At 28.9% G+C, this 23,338-nt stretch overlaps 2 protein-coding genes across 4 annotated transcripts in view; one reads left to right on the top strand and one right to left on the bottom strand.

Annotated features, from left to right (window-relative positions):
• Positions 1-692: 692 nt before the first annotated feature.
• Positions 693-7,128, bottom strand: Dolk (Dolichol kinase). The gene is made up of 8 exons (XM_014415626.2): positions 6,942-7,128; positions 6,622-6,863; positions 4,238-4,446; positions 3,951-4,139; positions 2,373-2,582; positions 2,001-2,259; positions 1,060-1,137; positions 693-976 (listed from the first exon to the last, which is right to left on the bottom strand). The coding sequence occupies exons 1-8, from the start codon at positions 7,013-7,015 to the stop codon at positions 834-836; spliced, it is 1,404 nt and encodes a 467-aa protein (XP_014271112.1). The 5' UTR covers positions 7,016-7,128; the 3' UTR covers positions 693-833.
• A 156-nt stretch (positions 7,129-7,284) lies between these two features.
• Positions 7,285-23,338, top strand: part of Crag (DENN domain-containing protein Crag) — a 30,583-nt gene continuing 14,529 nt past the window's right edge. For 2 of the 3 annotated variants that reach the window (XM_014415625.3, XM_014415622.3), the window contains exons 1-20: positions 7,285-7,696; positions 11,319-11,415; positions 11,527-11,770; positions 11,855-11,924; positions 11,998-12,170; positions 14,068-14,300; positions 14,386-14,511; positions 15,556-15,700; positions 15,785-15,960; positions 16,039-16,225; positions 16,298-16,439; positions 16,514-16,773; positions 16,888-17,117; positions 17,212-17,332; positions 18,174-18,370; positions 18,451-18,617; positions 18,974-19,060; positions 19,936-20,061; positions 22,070-22,289; positions 22,372-22,604. In XM_014415625.3, coding sequence (XP_014271111.1) covers positions 7,495-7,696; positions 11,319-11,415; positions 11,527-11,770; positions 11,855-11,924; positions 11,998-12,170; positions 14,068-14,300; positions 14,386-14,511; positions 15,556-15,700; positions 15,785-15,960; positions 16,039-16,225; positions 16,298-16,439; positions 16,514-16,773; positions 16,888-17,117; positions 17,212-17,332; positions 18,174-18,370; positions 18,451-18,617; positions 18,974-19,060; positions 19,936-20,061; positions 22,070-22,289; positions 22,372-22,604 — 3,436 coding nt within the window. In that variant the 5' untranslated portion in view covers positions 7,285-7,494. The remainder of the gene's footprint in view (positions 7,697-11,318; positions 11,416-11,526; positions 11,771-11,854; positions 11,925-11,997; positions 12,171-14,067; positions 14,301-14,385; positions 14,512-15,555; positions 15,701-15,784; positions 15,961-16,038; positions 16,226-16,297; positions 16,440-16,513; positions 16,774-16,887; positions 17,118-17,211; positions 17,333-18,173; positions 18,371-18,450; positions 18,618-18,973; positions 19,061-19,935; positions 20,062-22,069; positions 22,290-22,371; positions 22,605-23,338) is intronic. The other variant, XM_014415623.3, reaches the window with a different exon arrangement.

Raw genomic sequence — 23,338 nt, 5'->3', positions numbered from 1 at the left:
TTTTTTCATTGTAAACAATAGATTCATAATTACAACACGTATAGGTAATTTACACATTTACATAAAGGTAAATTTAAAATTCCACTTACTTTAATGAAATCATACTTGACAATTACAAATTAAATAAACACGTGTTTAAATAAATAGTGGTTTCTAATTATTAATCTCAATTGCAGAAAAATATTAATTAGAAGTACTTAATGAAGAAATAAATTAGTAAAACTTTATATAACACCATTGAGCAAGTTTACAATAAAAAATATACAAATAAAATTTGATAAAAAAGATATTTTGGGAATGTGGGCAATTACTAAAACTGGCAGTATTCAACAAATAAAACTAATTATTATTAGTTAGAAATTTATAATAAAAAATGTTAAAAGGTAAATCTATGAAATTTGACTAACAATATAGCTAAAAGACCCTGAGGGCTCAACGCCTATGCTAAGAAAGAAGAATCATACCCGCATATATTATTTTTCCGGAAAATCTAAGCCACAAGACCTAATTTTATTCTTCCAATGAACAGAGATATATCTTTTGAAAATGGTGAAGAATCTACTTAAAAACAGCATTAACATTAAAAAAGCACCTTAATTAAATATTCTAAAAATTTTTTTTCAACATGTTGCAAAAATGTCAATCAATTACTAATCAATAACCTAAAAATAGTCTTTGGCATATCTAAGTCTCAGTAGCCTTTTATAAAGCCATGTAATTAGAAATTATTTCATATGCCTTTACTAATCACCTTCTAAATACAAAAATATTCTTCTATAGAAAGACAAGTTGGTCTAAATGACCTATTTTGTACTACGCTAACTGATTAAGAATCAGTACTTCCATTTCCAAATAGTCATAACATACATTAGCAGTGGCATAGCTAAATTATCTATTTGATCAGTTTTGGCTTCAACAATTGAAACTAAAGCTATGGCGAATGTGGGTTTAATTAAGTTTGTTCGAGGAATGTAACCTGAAAAAAAAAAAGAATAGAGAAAGTAAAATATAGCATACTTGAAAGTTATACTTATCACTAATCCAATATTACATCCTTACCAAAGTGGATTAGGGCAATAACTAAAAACAACTGTGACAGAAAGCAGGCAGCACTCCCTTCCTTGGTTTTCTTTGATCCTAAGACAAAAAAAAAACCTTTTTTTTCATTTATATAAAAAACTGATAAAAACTTTTATTTACAACAGAACAAAATTTGTATATAAAAAATTACAATAATAACAACAGAATTTAATTAAACAATTCCCACAAAGACATAATATATTTAAAAAAAGAATATCTACGAAAATATAATAATACAAAAAAGGTTCAAGCAATAGATGAAAAATATTATCTGTTAAAAATCATAATCTTTTTTATAAATATTAACCAGAAGTCTTTAGAAAGCGGATATATTAAATTGTATTGGGATCATTCAACGATAACTGACCCACACGTTTCATACAATAGCCAAGGCAAATTATTTATTAACATAGGAATAAAGAAACTACAAATCATTTAAATAAGGTTAAAAGATAATGTGATGATTGTAGAAAGATGGTTCGGGTAGTGGTCAAGAAAAGTACTAAAATAGCAGAAAAACTATATAAGTCATTACATCTTTATAGAATTTATATCGCACACAAACCAATTTGAATCATTCAATTTAACCTCTTGGAAAAAAGAGTATATATACATAATTTTTTTTAAATAACTTAGATAAGAATATAAGAATAAATAACCATATATTATAATAAATCGCTAAAAAATATGTAATATTCAGTTTTTGGGGAAAAATGTTGCCACTAAAATGATTATAATTAACAATGGATCCAAACAAAGATTCTGCTGCTGAAAAGAAAAGAAAATATCGATCATGGCAGACAAAGAAATTGGTTTTACAATGTGGTGATGCTACTTATGAGGAAACTTTCAAAATCTCAATGCCTGTTATCATCATATAACAGGCTGAGAATCTTACAAGTAATAAATTATATAAATACCTGGCCACTTGTTCTTCCCAACAAGTGATCCGCAGGCACTAGCTGCTGTATCACCAATCCCAACAGATAACAGGCCAGATATAAGAGGCAATAATTCAGACCTTTCCGGATCGGGATGAATCCACAAAGGCAGAGAACAACCCACGAGTAAATATAATGGTGTCAATGCTAAAGGTCCTTCATCTTTTTCATCAGCAAATTTAATATATCCGGTCTGCAAAATACTTCCCAATGGAGGAATTTGCAAAATGCGCAGCATCTAAACAATTAATCCATAAGCTCTATTAGTTTATTAATCTATAAACTAACTATAATTATTCAATTTATAGTTTGCTTATTGTAATTATAATTACAATATGAGATACAACTTACATCAATTGCAATAAAAATTCCAAAAATTACTCCACTAGCTAAGAAAAGAAAGCATGGTCTTAAAATAATGCCTGGAGCAAATACCAACACCGTGAGAAGATGAAATGTTTTACGAACAACAGTAGTAGCTTTGTTACCCTTTTTGATTTGGAGATAAATAGTTAGCACTCCAAGCAGGGAGCAAATTGACCAGTAACAAACAAGTATTTGCTGAAAAATTATGCACCTGATAAATACAAACATTGGTTGATTAACAAAACTTAAAAATTACATAATAAACATTAAAGTTTATATACAATAATGATGAATTTAATAAAAGTTGTTAAATACATTTTTTTTTAACTTTTTACATTGTTTTATAATTATAAGTTGCATTCTAAAACCAGCCATGCCTATTTTCAAATTTTTCTAATTAACAGTTTTGGTACTAGATTATCACGAGATGAAGTAATCTTCCAAAACAGTTAAATCACATGTTATCCAACCTTTTTTTAAATCCGTTTACCCCTTGATAATCTAATACTAAATCTATTAATTTTGAAAATTAAAAATTTGAAATTAGACTTGGATGGTTTTGCAATGCAATGCCTCATAAGCGAGTATAAACTATAAAAAATAAAAAAAATGGAAGATTGCTGATTGACCATGTTTATCAATAAATGGAATTTGGTCGGGGTGCGGTCAAATTAAACTCAAATAGTAATATTATGTACTATTTTATTTTATTTGAGCCAACGTTTCGCTCCACGTTGCAGGGCTTTGTCAGGGCTGTTTTGATGGAAGTCAAAGTTTACTATATGAGTTTAATTTGACTGCACCTGGACCAAATTCCATTTATTCAAAAAAAAATAGTAAGCAAACATGGCATGGACTGTATTTATTTATTTTTATGATATAAAAAAAAAATGGCTAGAACCACAATACCTAAAGTGTCTTTTCAGAGGGAAAACTGATATCTACTATCATGTAACATCCTTGTCACACTCTTGATGGTTTCCTTTTAACTCAAGCAAAAAAAAATGAAGACTGACCCAACTAAAGCTTTTGGAATTATTAATTTTAGGTCATTCATAGAGAATATTTAGGTAGATCATAGTCTCTAGAGCGAAATAAACCCCCTTTTGCCTTCACCTGTTCAGGAAGGATGGACAAATGTTTTCATAGTTAAGGAGAGTTTTAATCCTCATTAACCAACTACTATGAGGCAAGTAAAATGACAACCTTATATTATATTATTAATATCTCCAAATTGTTATAAATCAAAACACTTAAACATTAACCATGCATCATTAGATGACAGAATTGAAAGATATTAGTAACTCAATGAAACTTAAATTATGGAATGGAGCAGAAAAAGAGTGTTTTCAGAAATGGAGAAGAAAAGGAAATTTGATCGCAGCAAGGCATTGATACACATATCTCAAGTAGCAATCTAGAACAGTTATTAATAAGTGAATTTAAAATATATAGTCTCGTGGGTTTAGATTTGATAACCTGGAATATCACTATAATGTACATCTAAAATTGAAAAATATTAGTCCAATACAAAGACACAAACAAAGTAATTCTTTAACATACCAGAGTGTTATCTTTTATAATTAAGGAAAGAATCCAAGTAATAGGAGATTCACCAATTAAAAAATACAGAGGCAATAATAATATAAAAATCATAGTTAGCAGAACTGAACTGTAAAATGGTTTTGGTTTTCTTTTCCAATTAAAATGATATGCTGCAGCACCAATACCCATAACCCAAAGTATTCCAAACTGAAACAAAAAAATAAATCATGATAGTCGAATACAAAAATAATTTTTGAAATGATCCTAATATTAGATATAAAACTAAAAATTAAATTGCAGCTAACCTGTACAATAATTGTAGAGGTGTCCATGCAACTAGCAGATCCTAAAGGATTTCTAATAAAAGAAGAAATTAGGAATAGTACTAGACTCTGAGCAGTAACAGTGGATTCACCATAGGTGAAATTTCTTGGAAACAATTTCATTAATGGAAATATAGAAGCATGATAGGCAGCTATAGCCGATATTCCATACAAAATAGACAGCAATACACCTAGAAATATATATAAGATTACTTTTCCAAATAATTAACTAAGAAAGTTAAGTTATAGTTCAGCAAATGAGAACAATTTGCATTATTTGCAGAACAAATAAAGGTCATTATTTAGACCTTCTTCATTAATTGAGATATTTTGCAACTTCCTTCAATAATCAGGTTCAATAGGTTAATACATTTAGGTCAATATTCTACAGATAAGTCTTTTTTTTTTTTATTTATTTAATACCAGATTATCAGACCAATCTGATTCTCCTACGTATGATACGCCTTACAGCCACCATAACCATTTTTTTTTTTACAATTGATTATGGGGAGGGGGGTATAGTTTTGTACAAAAGAAACCCCTAACTATATACTATGTTCTAATTTTTAAAAAATAATAAGATAAAATAAAAAGTACAGATAAGTCGGTTTAGAAATTGCTATACAATTCACTGCCATTGAAAGTAACAAGTAACAATGGTAATAATAAATGATTAATCAAAGCTGTAAAGTAATCTTTAAATTTAATTTTATATAGAAGTTTAAAAATTTTACTGACACTAAGAAGGCAGGGTATCAAATTTAATGCCATAAAATTAATTTAACAAACCATCCTAAACTACAGTTGTAATGAATGTCAGAGGGAAATGGAATCACAGAAAAGTATTGATTATTTGGGAGAAATTGCGAGAGATATACTGTTATGCTTGTGACTTTAGAGATATAAATTTACTCTGGCATCACCTTTCTAAATAATGGATGGTGGGGAAAAAACACAGCACATGGAGGGAGAAAAAGACAGAAGAGAGAGAGTGTATGAGTAAGCAGTGACTTAAATATCTTTTTTAAGATTCAAACATAGGATGATTTAATTTCCTTCATAAGAGGAATAAAAAACTATGAGACCGTATATTTATTAATAATATGATTCAAATAAAGCTGTTTAACTCATATCTTGTAATTTTCTAGATCTAAAACTTTCATACTTTAAATATAGTCTCAAAATATATTTTTTATATATTTACATACATATCAAGGTATTTTTTGGTTACTTGTCTGTTCTTATTTGTTTTATTTTTCTATTAATTTCTGTTTTATTTAAGTATTAATATCGTCAATTTTCTGTTTTGCTGGGTCAACCCTGTGGGTTCGGGAACCATCCAGGATCCACCCAACCCCATAAAGTAAGTACCCTCAATTGGGTAAACATCTGGAGGTCGAACATGGTTCACCTCCTTGCACAACCGTTGGTCTTGTAACAGTCCTTTCTTACAAAATACTGCACTGCTGACCCCTCATGGGTTGTAGCAGAACAGATATGAATGGGTTGATGCATATCGTCAATTAGTTATCCTTTATAAATCCAATGATTGCTGTTTTTCTTTTGTATTACTAATTGTTTTTATTTTTATTTTGATATTTTAGATTAGGTGGCATGTTAAATATTTATAATTGTTTAGTTTAATACCTGTTTTAATTATATACATATTCTGGTTTATGAAAATAAGGGAAAGAAAATTAATTTTCATTAATTTTTTAATCCCTTCTGCTATTTCTTTCTTTATTCAGAACCTTTTTTTTAGACAGATTAGTATATTTTAGCAGCCTGAATGTATATTTAAAGATTTTTAGCAGTATATCTTATATTATATACTGCATATATGTTTCACAGGTTTTCATTGCATATTTTTTTTTTTTTATGCATAAACATCCGGGCCTTGGTTATAGTATATACCATAAAAGAAACTATAATTTACTGACTTTTTTTAATAGCCTGAATAGAATACTGAATACAAAAGTGAAATAGGGCAGTAAAATGTACTTTACTATCAAATTTTTCAAATCAGAACTAAAACTGCTAGAACACTTGTGTGGCTGATTTTTCAACACAGTAAAAGAACCTTTATCACATAAATTAGGTTATGGATGCATGTATACAACCAGACACCCCAATTCAAAAACACATGTAGCTGGCTTAGAAACTAATCAGAAAATGAAACAAGACCTAGGCCCATCTTATATTCAGATCTGTGGTATTACTGCTGCATCAAGATAAGATCTGTGGCACTAGTGTATGGTTAAAGGATTTCTTAATTACTCGTTTATATTCTAGTATCAATCACATAGTTGCAATTAATATTAAACAAATAAGTGAAAGCTTGAAAACATATTGCAATAATTACTTACCTTCATTCGTTAAGTAGAATAGCATTAAAGCAGATAATGAACAAGGAATAATTAAAGTTGTGGCAGAGAAAAAAATATTCTTGTTAACTTGAGCTAGGAAAATAATAGTATGGACAAAAAGACCACAACTGATACATGCCACAGTTTTATATGTGTGACTAGTATTTTTATTAGTCAACTCCCCAAGTATGATAGATAGTGGCAACAAGAAAGTTAACCATACCCCTGGCCCTGCATCTTTTCTAAGATAAAAAAAAAAAAACATTGATCAGTAGAAAATTATCAGAATGTTCATTACTATGAGTAAAATAACTGATTACCTCGGTGTGATGTTATTTTCGGTGAGATATGTCTGGATCTTCTTGCTAACAGAAATAAAAAATAGTAAAGCCATTAAAAATATTTGTACGGAAAAGCAGGATAGTCCCTTTTGTTGGCCCTGAGCTAAGTTCACATTTTGAAGTGGTTAAAGGCTAACCTAGATTAGGTAAGTGGTCAAGTAATCAGCTGTTATTGAGGTCTTTAATGGTGAGTTGACAATTCATCAAGCAGAGTCCAAGGCAAACATTCAAAATGGCGTTAGTAGAACTGCCTATTGCGTTTAATATCTAGATTTGATTTTATTTATTTATATCTAATTCGCTTTGAAATGTAACTTATTTCAAACAAAATATCGCTAGCAATGAAGTGTTGTTTTCTCTTTTACAATTTTTCCAGTGGTTGAAGTGGTTATGTTTGTTTTTCTCGTAATGAATTTCATTTTACTCAATTACTAGTGCGATTATCAGTTAAATTTTAATGATAGTATTAGTACATCATCCTTTAACAACTTGATTTTGATGTTCTACTATCAACTTATTCCAATAATTGAAAATGGATGAGAGGAAAGTGGTTGACTACTTTGTTGTGGCTGGGTTGCCTTCTGATATGCAACCTGTAAATGAGTTCTCAATTGATGGGGCTCATTTAAAATCTACACATAGTCAAGCCCCTATTACTGATATTACAGTCATTTTTCCATCTTTAGGGGAAGGAATACCTGAAGGTTATACTCTTATTCAGTATACCCCCACAGGTAAGAACATTGATTAATTAGTTATCAGTAATTAAATTTGTCCTTTGATACTTTTTTGCCTGCATTATATCTATCTTTATGTATGATTCTGTTCCCTATCAATGTCAGGGGTATTTTCTAATGCTAAATTATTTTAAGCATTTCTTCCTAAAATATTTGAATAATCTCTTATCAACTATTATCTGCTACAAATATTTGATGATTAACATTGATTGGTAATAACTAACACTAAATATGGTTAGGTAAAAAATATTTTGAATTAAATTTTAAAAGAAATCAGTGAACGTTTACATTACAAATAAAGCTTGGATTTTCATGTAGTAAACACCTGCATAATATGCCATATAATACCCATTAAAAACTAAAATATACAGTTAATCAAAACAAAATATGCTACTAATATGTCAAGGCAGTTAAAATATATATATTTATACATACTAATATGCTGAACTAAGAAATAAAATGCAAGAAGGATTATAAGTTAAATAAAATTATTTTAAATGTTGTTTAATGTTCAACAATTTTTAAAAAACTAAACTATCAAAATAATAAAAATTTAAATTAGTAACTAAACAAAAACACCTGTAATTATAATGAAGAAGGATAAGTAATTGACCTTATTTAAAAAATTACAAAATGAATATGAAAATAATTTAAACAAGTCATAACAAATAAGGTACCGCAAGTCCGTAAATTAATTAAAAACATGTATGTAAATGGTTTAAAGCACAGGGCGAGACACTTTTTTTAATTGAAATATTAAAGAAATAGAAACTTACATTCAGCAATACAAGAAAATTAGTAATTATTGTATTTAACTACTGATTGACAATAAACAAAGTAAATAAATCATTCACTTACCTATCTTTTATTACAAATAATTACCACATGCATTTATAAATTTATTTATATAGAATTTAATCCATTTAAAATATTTCTATTATTATAATATGATCTTTTTATGTCAACAAATGAATATGCTTTTGAAAGTATTTTATTATTGACAACAACGCTGATAACAACTGAATCACTCCCATTTAAGATTTTATTTATATTTTCCATTATAGAGTTTCCCAAACTGTTTACAAAAACCTTTTCAATTTTTTAAAAGTTATTCCAATCGTCCTCGTATATGAATTGTACTTTCTTTAAATTGATTGAATAATTTAAACTTTATTCTAACAACAAATTTATTTCCTTGAATTGTTTCAGTTAAGTTAAAATTAAACATTGCTTAATATTGTAATATGCAATTTGTCACGCATTTAACTATACTCTAGATCTTATCTCCATATATTTATAAAATAAATATTACAGTTTGTAAAGATGGCAAGCAGCAAACTGAAATATAACTGATTGTAATTATGTTGTTTAAAAGGGATCAGAAGGGAATATGGAAAGCCAGAAAATGGGGGGAAAAAAAAAAAAAAAAAACATTTCAAGAAATAAATTATTAAAACAAGCATGATTTGTTTTTATTAATTTTGTTGTAATTTTTTTGTTCATTGAAAATAAATTTCATGTATAAGGTTGTATTTTAATTTTCATATTTATTATATTTTTTACTTCATTAAAATCATCCAAATATGGAATTATATGTATTTATCTTCTAATATGCCAAACAAAATTGGCTAGTTGCCTCTGAGTAACCTAATTCGTCAAGACATTTAATCTGCTGTTTAAAAACTGCATACTAACGAATTTTACTATTGCATAAAAATCCAGGCCTTGGTTATAATGAATCACAGACTAGAATAAAATTCAAGTTCATTAATGAAACAACTCTCACTATCATAAATCACCCTTAGTCAGTCAGTATGCTAAAGTTGATTAGTTTTTAAGTTATCAAATAGTGTTTTATTGTTGCCTGATATTTAATTAAATTATACACCCTTATTTCATCGGGTTTGAGATTAAAGTGATCAAATAATATTGTCAAAAATAGCATTTGATCACTTTTCCATCAACCTGAGGATTTTTTAATTTTCTTGTTACATCAGTTGTTTTACTCTTCTTGGATTTATACTTTAGTTGTATAATTCTTCAAAATTATGAAGTATTAGTATTGTGTATTATCTTATATTAGCTCTCTAGCTTTCGGGTGTGATTTTTTTATAATTGACTCAATGTTCATTACTAGAGACAGGATTCTTATGAAGTAAAAATCTCAAAATGTGCAAAATTGTGTAGTAAAAACCTAAAATACTCAAATCCTGTAATAATAAACTTTATTGTTTAATTTTTAATATTAATACATGGAAAGCTTACCTAATCTCCTTTTGAATCATATTAAACTCTCTAGATATTCTCTCTACATTTAAGCAAGCATAAATAATGAACATAAATACTCTAATTAAAAACCTAAATGTTTGTCCAAAATTGAAGAGCTATGAGAAAGATAAATTATATTAAATGATTTTATATTCTTATTATGAAGGCTGGAATTCAATTTTAAGTTTTAGAAAAAATATGCAAGGTAGAAAGGAGTATTTAAAAACATTGTTCCAAGCGAAATTTCCCCCAAAATTTCACTTTATAATCAACAAGAACACAGAACTCTCTCTATAACTAGCTTATTGTCATAGTTATCCAAAGCCACTGGTTAATACTACTTCAAGAACATTTGTCACTTGTTTTTATTTTATTTTAGGTTGAATTTGACTCTTCATGTGTAAATCAATACATTGCTTTTCCTCAAGATTTCTAACTATAAATTAAATAAGGGAAAAAAAAATAAATGAATAAATTCTGGCCTAGATACACCTATATGTGTATGATAATAGAAATTCCATTCAAGCATTGAATTTTATGCAGCAAAAATCAAATTTTAGTACAAAAAGAGTAAAACATGTGATTCTATGCAAAATAAAATTGGTGTTATTTAAATATTTTTTACATGTTTCAAATTTCTGTCAAGGTTTGATTGACTTTGAAGCTATATGGAACAAAATATGCAATTGTGCGAAAATCTGGCCTTTATTTATATAAGATACTTTTACTATTATGACATTTATATCATTTCCTGTCTCCAATTTTGGCCTGATAAATTAAGTTACATGTATCTTTATTAAAATTCAGTCCTGTCCTATTTATTTTAATTCAGATTCACAATACTAGTTCACACCTGCCATTCTGACATGGCTATATATATACTATATACTCACTTATATAAGTGATAAATCTTCCATTGTCAATTATTCTTTTGTTTTTTTTTTGTTTTCCCTCTACTTGACCATGGCTTATTGAGTGGTTATCCTACAGGTTACTAATCTATTCTACCCAAATTGGAATGATCATAACTCGTTCTGCATGCCAGTCACATTATAAAAGTTCACCTGTCAATATATTAAATGTATGCTAAAATCTTAATTGATAGAGACCAAAAATAAAGGAAAAGTCTATTAGTCGTATATAGGACAAGGAGGGAATTGAATTGTATTACATATTAAGATTAAATCTTACCTTTACTTTCTTACTAGTGTATTATTTTATTAGGTAAGTTTTTTAAATTGAAGTGTATAATCTGTTTTCTATATTTAATTGGCTAATTCTATTGAAGATCTGTTCATACACAAATAAAATTGATAACAAAAAATCATTAAAAACAAGTTATATTTTTCAGGTATTTTAGCAGATTTAAATCATGGAAGTTTAAGAAGTCCAGAAGTGTTTTTATGTTACCGAAGGGGAAGAGACAAACCGCCTTTAGTAGATATTGGGTAATGTTACAATTTTGTTGTATTCAAACGCAATGTTACATGCTCTGCTGACTGGGTATTTCATATTATTGAGATTTATTATTTACTAAAATTATTATTTATTTTATTTAGGGTTATGCACGAAGGCAAGGAATATATTCTTCCTGATTCAGAAGTTGTCAGAGAAACATTAACAAAAAAATGCGCTAATGTGAATAATTCTGCTGCGAAAACTTTCTTGACCTATAGAAGAGCTCAATCCAGTATGCCTTGTAATTCATTGGTTGTCACGGATATAGCTGTAATAATTACTTCAAAAGGAGAAACTGCTCCTCATGCATTTTGTATGATCAAAAAGAATTTGAACAAAGGATTGGTAATTACTGAATTAGCTTTTAATCACAAAATATTTTATTCTATTTTTCCAATTTGTATGATTTTTTTCCATTTTGATTATTAGGTGGGATCTGATGTTTATTTATGTTATAAAAAGTCTATGAACAGGGCAAATTTAATCACTTATAAGCCAGGTAAATTTTTATACAGTTGTGATTTGTTTATTAATATAATTTTATATATTTCTGATAATTATTTGTCGTTTAGGAATACTCTTGAGATATCCTTTCGATGATCATTCAAATTTACCTTTGCCTACCACTGTCCCAATGTTCTGTTTACCAATGGGATGTTCATTGGAGAAATGGCCGATTACAGCCCAACAACCTGCACCATTAGTATCAACATTTGTTCTGACCGTATCTGATGCTGCTGAAAAGGTATTCTATACTGAAATTTATAATAAATAGAATAGATTTATCTAATTAAAAAAAAAAAAAAATGGTTGGTAGAACTGCCTAAGTTCATTTATTGATTGAACGTTACAATAAAAAAAAAAAATTTATTTTGTCATTTGTGTTTTTTATGTAATTGTGATTGTTAGGATCTGACCTTTATGACATTGTGATTTGTTTGAAAGAGTGCATAAAACAACTCTCACTTAAATGATCTTTTCATGGTCAGTTATCTGTCAAAAGCCAGATTGATTCAATTACAAAAGCTCTACACTATCATTCTGACTGATGCTTACTTGTGTATCAGCTACTGAACAGGAAGAACTTTGTGCAATGTCTCTTTTTGAATAGTAATAAACAGCCATTATTTTTGTTGATATTTGCCTCCAAGAATGAAGTGAAGTGCAATTGCAGCCTTCCCTCCACTTCAAATTTGGAATGATCAATTTTAAAAATTTTCTCAGTAATCTGTCAGTATACCTCAACTCGATCAATCAAAATGGATCTTACTATCATTCTGACTGTCTGTGTAGAGGTCCCTTTAAATAAGAAGGCTAGGCATGGAATTCTGTCCCCTCCACTTGACCTAAAAAGTCTATTGTGTATGCAATACATAAAATTATTTTTATGTATACAACGTCGGCATAAAATAAATAAATATGGTTTTGTTTATTTATGTTGTTCTTTGCTGACCGCACCCCCCGACAAACCATCTACGGTCAACTATCTACACCTCATTAAAAATTATTTTATGATTGATGACTTGTGAACATCAATCCATTTAGTTGGGTTATTAAGTTAGTAAAAGGTCCTATATGTGATGAATGTTATGAATATTAGAGTAATAATTCTCTGACATAATATTTTTCCTTTTTTTTTTATTTTTAATTCAAATGAACAATGAGCAATATCATGCTCATTCTTTTAAACAGTATAATATTATCACGAAAGTCTATTCATCACACACATTTGGTAAAGCTGCATGCTTTATAACTATCTTTAACAGGTTTCATGATAAGTTATTACGTTGACCCACTGAAAAATATCACTTCTTTTTTCAACTATCCATAAGCTTATATTAACCCTGAATTATACCCACTGAGAAGCGTCTATCAAGGCTGTACTTGATTGGGTGTTCTTGGTAGGGTATGAATTTTCAGTGAGAACCTATCTGGCTGGGGTCTGAGCCATTCATGAAAAAAAAAGTTACATATTCAGCCATTTAAAAAAACAAAAACACTGAGCCGTTCACTCAATTGACACCTTAATATCCTATGGTAACCATGGCACTGTTGAATCTAATTTTAGAATGAGGTTTGAGCCATGCCTAATCTGTTTGCTATCTCAAAAAATGTTCAGTTTTGGGCCTTAAAATGCGGGGCCCAACTTTTGTTCCTATGGAACGTACTTTATTATTGATGTTCACGTCGAAATCTTTAAAATCCAGTTTAAATCATCTTGGTCCACTGTCCTATCTCTGTCAGAGTTCTGAAACCTCTCACTTGCTTGAATAACTTTTCTTAAACATTCAGTAAGAATTTAAAAATCGATTTTGAGTTTCGTCACTTATTCATGAGATTCTCATCTTCTTATACCACGTTCATCAAAATCCATTGCTCCTGAGAGCCGTAACAAGGGTCGAGATAGTACCATTAAATGTAATAAATACACATTAACATTATTATTCTTTATATTGTTACCAGCGTTTAAAAATCTGAAGAGCTACTAATGTAAAATAATTTTTATTCTGGGAGAAATTATCCTCTAAGAATAGTGAGGTTATTTTGCATATTTCGTTTAGTTTGTAGTATGAAAATGAATTTTCATTTCTGCTCTGATACTCATTTCTAGTAGAATAATGATGTTTTGTATGATATTAAAGCTGTATGGGTCAGCAGTGACTTTTTATGAACGATATCCTGCCGAGAGCTTGACACCAGAACAGAAACAAGCCTTGGGATCTAGTGATGATTCAGAAGATCAATGGACATATAATATTAATAAATGTATCTGTTTGTTATCACGATGGCCTTTTTTTGATACATATGAAAAATTTTTGTTGTTTCTTCATGAAATATCCTGTAGCAACGAACCTCAACCAGTTCCAATTGAAAGGTAACAGATTTTATTAATTTTTTGTTAACAAAATTATCATTTAATATTTTTATGTTGTTGTATTTATCGGTTTCTTGTATTTTAGATTCATTACATATTTTCTTGAAGATGTCCCATTCCCATCTCCTCAGCGCCCTCGTATTTTTGTACAGTTGTCTGTTTCTTATCGAGTTATATTAACTCAACCTGAAGATCTTCCCCTACCTCGCAGGTAAGTCTCATAAAATGTTGTTACCTTCGTTTATTATTAATCATCCAGTACTTTTAGAACATATTCTCTAATATGAGAGGCAATAAGTCGTCAATGAAAAAATATTTTATTAAAATTATTAACATAACTTTCATTGGGACTTAAGAGTGAATATGATTTAAAACTAAGTAGTTCATGTAGGTAATATTAATTATACATGTTGAAGGAAAGAACTTATCCAATTTATTGGAATAATTATTTAATTAAAATCTTTATGATATATCTTCTGTGTAATATTTTTTTATTTAAAACAGTCAACAGTTCTGCATTTTTGCATTGCAGAGAAAAAAAATATATTAAAAAAAATCAAACCATTTTATTTAAGACAAGAAAACATTAGAGAATGCTACTGGCCGACTCTTGTAGATACCATGGACAAATAAATTTATGATTTACCACATTGAGATTTGATCCTGGGCCTGAGAGTTTAGTAATCCAGTGCCTTACTTACTTAAATATCTTACTCCAAAGTATGAAAAGAGAGAGAAAAAAAGGAAATAATGAAATTAGATTAAAGTTGAAGTAGAAGAGCTAAAAACCCTCTCATTTCCTTTATATTAATTTTATTCTTGTACTTATAATTTTAATTATTTTCGCTATATTAATTTTTTATATTTGATTTCTTATCCCACAAATATCTTATTTTTAGTTGTAAAAAAGAGCACAGTATTAAAATATTTGTTACTGTCTATTTTTTTACTTGTTGGCTATTTTCTGAAACATATGTTAAATTATTCAACTACGAAAATTGTTTACTATCTAACTCAAATTTGTCTTAACCTTTTAAACATACTTCATTTAGATTTATGGAAATATTATAAGTCAAGACTATATTGTATTTTTAATGTTAGTGTTAATTTACTACTAGATAGATAGATTTAGTTATATGATAGTATATGAATTCTGAATGATTTTGATGTTCAGAATTTTGTAATATTTTTTTACTTATTTCTTAAAATGATACGATTCATTTCTCCTATGGTTTAATACTGAATGGTCTTACAGTGGTGCAAGTTTTCGACAGCTACTCATGAACCTGGGGCCAGAAAATTGCTTGGCTATTTTGTTATGTGCGTTAACTGAACAAAAAATGCTTGTCCACTCTTTGAGGCCTGATGTTCTGACATCTGTTGCTGAAGCAATATCTACAGTAAAACACTTTAATTAAATAATAAATTCTTAGCAATATAAATTATTATTACTAATTTTTTTTTTATTCTTTAACTTTGTTTAGATCATGTTCCCATTTAAATGGCAGTGCCCTTATATACCATTATGTCCTCTTGGCTTGGCTGAAGTTTTGCATGCACCATTACCATTTCTAATTGGTGTCGATTCTAGATTTTTTGATTTATATGATCCCCCAACTGATGTCAGTTGTGTTGATTTGGATACCAATAACATTACTTTGTAAGTATTTGAAAAATTTCACTGCTCATATTAAATATCTCAGGTCCAATATTAAATTAAAATTAATTTCTGAAACAGATGTGAAGAAAAGAAAAATTTGAGTACCAAGATACTTCCGAAAAAAGCTTGTCGAGCATTAAAATCTACATTGGAACTTTTATATAAGAAGTTATTATTATTCATTCAACAAGTAATGAGTAAAGAAGAAGAAACTGTTGCGGATAATGATTCTATTGATAAAGAATTTCAAATAAAAAAGAAAGAAGTTGGTATTGAATTTTATTTACAGTTAATTTAATTTTTGTAATATTTTGCCTAATTTTTTAATTTTTATTAGCAAGCTCTAGAACTGGAAATTCAAGAAGCATTTATTCGTTTCATGGCTAATGTACTGAAAGGTTACCGCAGCTACCTGCTTCCTATTACAAAAGCTCCTACTGTCGGAACAACTGATACAAATTCATTATTCGACTTGCAAGGTATAATTTCTGAAGTATACAGTTAGTTAAGGAAATTTATTATTTCCATTAATTTATTTTTTCTTAACTTTTAGGTTTTTTAAGATCACGCGATAAAGCGCATTTTAAATTTTTTTCTCTCGTTACCAAAACACAAATGTTCATCCGTTTTATTGAAGAAAGGTCTTTTGTTTCTGACATGGATGCTAGTCTTGCCTTTTTTGACGAATGTACTGAAAAAGTTGATAATGAAGATGAAAGTGTCCATTTGCTTGAGGTTGATGAGTCTCATTACAGTGAGAGAACTGTTTTCATAATGCCACCGGAAACTACAGGGCAGACATATATCTATGAGGTACTTTATTCTTTTTGTTCAATTTTATTACAAAAATCAGAATTAATTCATTGTGATGGTAAAGGATCATTGGTTATAGTTTTTAACATGTAGTTGCATTTGTTTCTGTTGTAGGGCTTCACTCTCAATCCAAAACTTCTTAGTCACTCTGATAAGAGAAATAATACATTAGATACTGGTAAGACAAAAGGGCCTGGAGGACGTCTTAGCGGAAGTGGCATAGCTCCTGGAAGCCCTATGGCAAGGAGGACAAAGCATGAAATAAAGCTCTCTCAACGTATCGCACGCCAGTGTTCTGCTTCTCCTAACTTGTGGGCCAAATGTCTTGTTGGAACATGTTTTAGGTAAAACACTTCGAATAAGTTGTATTTAATTTTTATGTTCATATTGTAATGTATTCTTTATTCATTAATTATAATGACATTAATGATATTTCAGTATATGGTTTATTCATCTACCAAGTTATGTTCTCACTACCCAGAATCCACCAGCTACATTGCGCTATGCTTATGATTTACTTGTGAAGATTCATAAAAGTAATATTCTTCCTACCGATGAGGTATGCATACTCTTGGACCAAGTTGCTTTATAAAAGAATTTTATTTTTGATTTCTCTTTCTCCATAATAGTGTGGTTCTTTTTTCAACAGTTACATACAATTTTGAATTATATATTATATTAAAGTTTATTTAACAATCCGAAATTCTAGAGATATTAATAATAAAAAGAACAAATGGCCATATCAGAAATCATAAGCCCTTAATAGATGAATAGTTTGGCTTCAAGGAACACCACCCCACTCTTGACCAATTGGCTCTCCTTACAAATTTATTACAAAATCTTTCAATGAACGTAAGATTACTCCTATATACTATATTGGTATGATCCAAGTAGACCTGGATAAAGCATTTGATATAGTTTGGTATATAGGACTAACTCGTAAGCTAATCATATACTAATTCCTCCTATATCTGGTTCATACCTATCCGAAAAACTATATTACAATAAAATTATAAAATCTACCTCCAACACTTTTCAAATAAACAACTTTATTTAACTCTGGACAGATTTCTCACTTTTACAGAACATGGGAAGACTGATAGAGCAAAAAAAAAATAGTAATAATAAATTTTCCCATATTTTAATAAATAATCCAAGTCAAGCTCTCAAAATAAATAAATTTTGTATAAATCAGTTATTCAAACACAGTTAACTTATATCAAGTAATAATATTGGTGTTCAACATGTTCAATTTAACAACACTTACAGTTGTATTTTTTTTATCTTGAAAAAATGTTATAAAAATCACTGAAGAATCGCATTTAATAAATGTTGTATGATTATTATTTTTAGAAATTATTGTATTACTAATTACCCACTTACTGAGTTCAATTACTTAGGTCTGTTATCGCGTAATGATGCAACTATGTGGAGCCTACAGTCAACCAGTTGTAGCTGTAAAACTACTGTTTCATATGAAGCGTGCTGGTCTTCAACCAAATGCTATAACCTATGGTTTTTACAATAGAGCCGTTTTAGAGGCAACCTGGCCTTCGGGAATGAGTAATTCAAGCCAGTTACTATGGAACAAACTAAGGTAAATAAACTATGTTTTGTCTTGCTTCACCTTTAGAGTTATGTTTCTTTTTGTGGGTCAAATACAGTTTAATGTTCTAGGAATGTCATTAAAGGGGCAGCTTTGTTTAAAAAAGCCGGTATAACAGCTGGAAAAAGGAGATTATCGGTTACAGCTGAAGAGAATTCTACACTATTCGATCCTGTCGCTAATAGTGGTTCTAGAACATCCATCGACAGTTCAGAAAGCCTATATCAAAAGATTAATGGTAGGATTGGTCATTTATGGTAGATTTAGGTAGTTAGTTGATAATCTGTAGTTAGTAATCTTCCAAATAGCTTTGTCAATGCCTATGCTCTTGTCTGTTATTTGCTTAAATAATTTTTTAGATCTATTTCAAAATTCATTAGTTCATTGTAGTTGAAATTCATTCACCTTTATACTTAAAAATATGTTTTTATTAGTTCCACGATAAAAAGCTATTAGCGAACATACAGTTCTTAGCTTTACGTCCTTTTTTTTTGTCCTATTCCCGCTCTATTATTATCCACTAGTAGTTAGATGAGAACAAAAAATCAGTTAAAAAATATCCATAGCACCAAATTGAAAAAATAAATTTTGCAGACGTTTTAAAGGAGGAGGATTCTGTAGGAAATGATGCTTCTTCACGAAGAAATGTAGAGAAGACTGGAGAAGTAATTACTGAGTGTGGTATGTTATGTTCATACTCACTCTTCTTCAGCGAGTTATGCCATTTGCTTTTACTCACTTTTCTATCACTGCCTTTTGTTTGGAATGCTTATGGTCTGCTTTATTAATGCATGATTACCGCTTTTCTGTTTATTATTTATGCATGTGTATTTTTTCATTTTTCCAGCATTTTTTGTGTCTCCATTGCTGTTTAATATGCATGAACTCATTTATTGTTTAACATGAAAGAATATTGACTTTGTTTTTCATATTAAGGCAGATTTGTTTAATTATTAAAAAAAAAAATCGTTATTGCTTAATCAGATGCTCGTTTTTCTTACAGTATTTCTGAAATTTGTTGAAAATATAAATATTTTGAAACCTTTGCCAACCCAATACATGCTGATGAGCTGATCTGATCACCTTCTCAATTCAACAGTGGTCTCCAATATCCTGCTAGCTAGAATTAAATTAAACTATTCGTTTTACAATTGAATTTCAGATGCTTTTTGAACATGGCTCCTAACGACAAATGCTCATTTGATAGTTTGATTAATGGTTAATGGAAACTTTAATCTACATTAATGTTACTTTGATTTTTTAAGCTTTGAAACTTCTTTAACAGCCATTTGATGTGGATAATATAATTAATTCTATGTTACAATATAAATTATTTTGTATCAGTATTTTACAGAGCCACAAAAACTGGTCTCTTCTGGAAATGGATTTAACTTAGATTAAAATCATTTTAATACTGGAAATCATTCATATCCACATTTTATCATTTCACTTTATGAAAAAAATCTTAATATTTTAATATAGTAAACTAAATTTAAGATTGGTTGATCTAATTTTGTTTCAATTTCTGTGTATATTATATTATTTTATTTTTTCAGAAAACAATGTAACCAATTGTGAGGGTTTTGCCGTCTTTGACAAGTTTCGATCTTGCCGTGGTAGTATTGTCAGACCTGCTGTATTGCCTCTTCTCAATCCTTCGTCCACGTTCAAACAACCTCCATGTAATTATTTCAATTTTTTTTTTTTTTTTTCAAATTTATAATTCATGTTTATAATTGAAGAGTGCACAGAAAGAATGATTTTAGTTTCAACAATTTTTAACAGAAGTTTAATGTTTCAGCTATAATTAGATTATAAAATTTTACAATTTGATGGTTATGAAAAAGTTCTTTTAATTCCTTCAAAATTGTTGGACATTAATTGTTCTTTCCCACAAAAAATTACTAGTCAACTAGCTTGAAGTAGAAAATATTTCTTCTTGATCTAAAAGTGGAAAGAAAAAAAATGAAACAAAGATTATCTAAAATATAACTTGCAACAATCCTTATAGATAGAATGCCACTGTAATTTCAAGTTTCACAAAAAGTGGATTACCATGTTTCCCGTGGACTCCACACTTGTTTTATTTACAATTGGAAGCATTCTGTTCAGTTAGACTTAAAAGAAGAAGCAGTTAATATAACTTTTTGTGTTCGCATCTGAAAATAATATTATTTCCAGATCCAAAAAATACTGTATATTTTATTTATTTTTTTAGAATATAGGCAATCCTTATACTTATGTCAAGTTTTATTCCATGGAAAGTAAAAATTAAAAGTCAACAAAAATTTAAATTTATTATCATTTAGGAAACCCTTTGACTTCTTACTTCGTTAAGCAGTTTCTTTGTGTTAATTATTTGAACTGTAATTCTCAGTAATCATTTATTTTTTGTTTTTTTATTTCAGTTTTCGAATTAGCTTTGATTTAAAATGGGACATGGTATAAATAGTTTAATGATGTAACTCTGAAAAGGCATCATAAATTAAGAATTGCCAGCAATACATATTGATTCACAAGTTACCTTCAAAAATAATTCTTATTACTGCTTCACTGAATCTTCTTCAGTCTTTGATCTGAACACTCCGAGATTATATGAGCCCATATTGTTTTTGATACAAAGTGCCTTCATATGAATGGCACCAAATACTATTTATTTCTTACACTTCTCATTCTACTCAAGCATTTTAAGTGAATAGCATGACTCTCCTCAGCTTTGTTGATGGTTTGTAATATTGAGTAAAATAAAAGAAAAAATTGTTTCTTTAGGAAAACAACCGTGTTGCGGCATAATATAGAAACAGAAATGTTTAACTGTTTACGCCTTAGTGACTCATTAGTATTTACCAGAAAAATTGACTAAATTCCATAAACTAACCCTAATAATAATTATTAATATGGTTTCAAAAATTGTTTCACTTACTATCCTACTTTGAGTTGAAATCAATGAAAACAGCTACTAGTAGCTAGCAGAATAATTATTCATTATGCTAATACTTCCTCTTACTATGTAACAACAGTTCAAAAGTGAGAGTATTGTCATCATAGCAACCTTAGAAATATGAAAGCATTTATTTTTTCCTTTTGTTAATTATTAAATTCTTTCATATTTTATATTTATATATTGTTGCAAGACAATGAGGGATGGTTAATTGTTACCTACAAACAAAATTAAAGCTACTTTAGAGGAAGAGTTCTTTAAAATTCATCTTTCAAACCCTGTCAGATTATTTCAATTAAGATAAAACCTAGTTACTATTAAATAGCACTTACTTGCCCATTAATATGACAAATTTAATTAAAATTATTAGAGCCTTTTTGAAGAAAAAAAAACTCATAGACCTTTTTGAGAGACTATATTATATTTACTTAGGGATCTTAAAACATGTGTATCTATTGAAAAGTTTAATTCAAAAATTTTCCAGAATCTTAATATTTCTTATACTGTATTTTATGTACAGTTTAGCCAAAGTAAAAATTTGATTAAATTGCTATTATTATATATTTTGTAATCTTGGAAATACTCCATGTATGGTCCCTATATTTTTGGCTTAATTATAGGATGTAATCCCCCATACAAGCTTTGACTATATTCTATTACTTGAAAATAATCTAACCATTGTAGCATTGATGATCTTAATTTAATTTTATTTATATTATTAACTTAAGTTTTATTGATTTATTTTACAGTTGAAAGTAGTGCTGGTCTTTTGATAACTGGAGTTGGTGGTCCATTAAAAGAAGAAAGCTTAGAGATCGATCAGTTGGATTCACCCGCTGGAGTGCCTCCTTTGAACAGACGTTATTATCGCAGTGGTTCTTGTTCTGAATTTACTCATAATCCACTTCGTCATACACCAACGAGTCCTAAACCTTCTAGCAATGACAATAGTTATAAAATGCTTATAAGGTTAATAAATTTGATTCATCGCCATCTGTGTTATAATTTATTAATTTTTATTTTTTTTATCAATTTATTTAATTTTAATCAGATCTGAAAGTTTTGCGAACGATGCTGGTATATTGGAAAAGTTGCATTCACTTAAAATAGAAATGCCCCAAACTACAAGGTCAGGAGATTCTCTGAAACCTAAATCAGTGAGGAATGTCAGTAAGAATGGCCAGTCCAACCTTGCCAATAGAAGAGGCAGTTTAAATCTTCGCAAGATGAAAGAATTTTCTATGGCCATTTCTGATAGCTGTGAATCATCGACTGAAAACTTGGGTAGATTAATTTGTTTCGTATTTATATGTTCTGCTATTACCTACTATGTTTTTTAAATGCTTTTATTTAGTTACTATTATCTATCCGATAGTTTACCTCACTCACAATTAATTGAGTTTAAACTCAGTTCAAACTGATGAAGGTGAAATTTGGTACAAATATGTAAACCCAATGACAATATAAAATACTGTCATTGAAATGGTCTGCTGATAAATCAGCTGAATTTAAATGGTCATGGGGCTTAAATTTCTAAATAAACTGCTAACAATTTTTTAGAAGCTTATTATTTTTAGATATCCTCTGCTCTGATGCACAATTAGCCTATTTTTTAAAAAAAATGACACAAACGTATCTTATAAGGCTATTATTGATTCCTTAGAGATGTATTAGCTAATGTTGATAACATGTGGAGCCAGCTCTGTAGAACAACGGCTGATTTTGAAGATATGTTTGAAAATGAACACAGAACTATCTTATAAGCCTTATGATGTTTTAAGAGGTGTCAGTTAATATCCTTCGATGGTGGGGTCATTAGCTGTGTAGAACATTGTGCCTGATTTTGAAGAATTGTTTCGCACTCTTTTCTTATAAGCTCGCTGATGATTCCTTAGGGTATTTACGTTTCTTTTAAACATAACTCTAATTGCATAAAAAGATCTGTTAGTATGTCTTAAAAGCGAAAAAGTATAAAATAATTTTTTTTTTTATAAAAATTTTTTTTTAAAAATATCTTT

The sequence above is a fragment of the Halyomorpha halys genome, unplaced genomic scaffold, assembly GCF_000696795.3.
Source record: "Halyomorpha halys isolate HHAL.00 unplaced genomic scaffold, Hhal_1.1 Scaffold104.1, whole genome shotgun sequence".
NCBI lineage: Eukaryota > Metazoa > Arthropoda > Insecta > Hemiptera > Pentatomidae > Halyomorpha > Halyomorpha halys.
This window is presented reverse-complemented; position numbering and strand designations above follow the sequence as displayed.

Coding starts and splice junctions, on each gene's coding strand:
- Dolk (XM_014415626.2), bottom strand. CDS start 7,015: ATGGCTTTACTATTTTTTATTTCTGTTAGCAAGAAGATCCAGACATAT. Junction 4,140..4,237: donor CCTCTACAATTATTGTACAG/GTTAGCTGCAAT, acceptor TTTTTGTTTCAG/TTTGGAATACTTTGGGTTAT. Junction 2,260..2,372: donor GAATTTTTATTGCAATTGAT/GTAAGTTGTATC, acceptor TTAATTGTTTAG/ATGCTGCGCATTTTGCAAAT.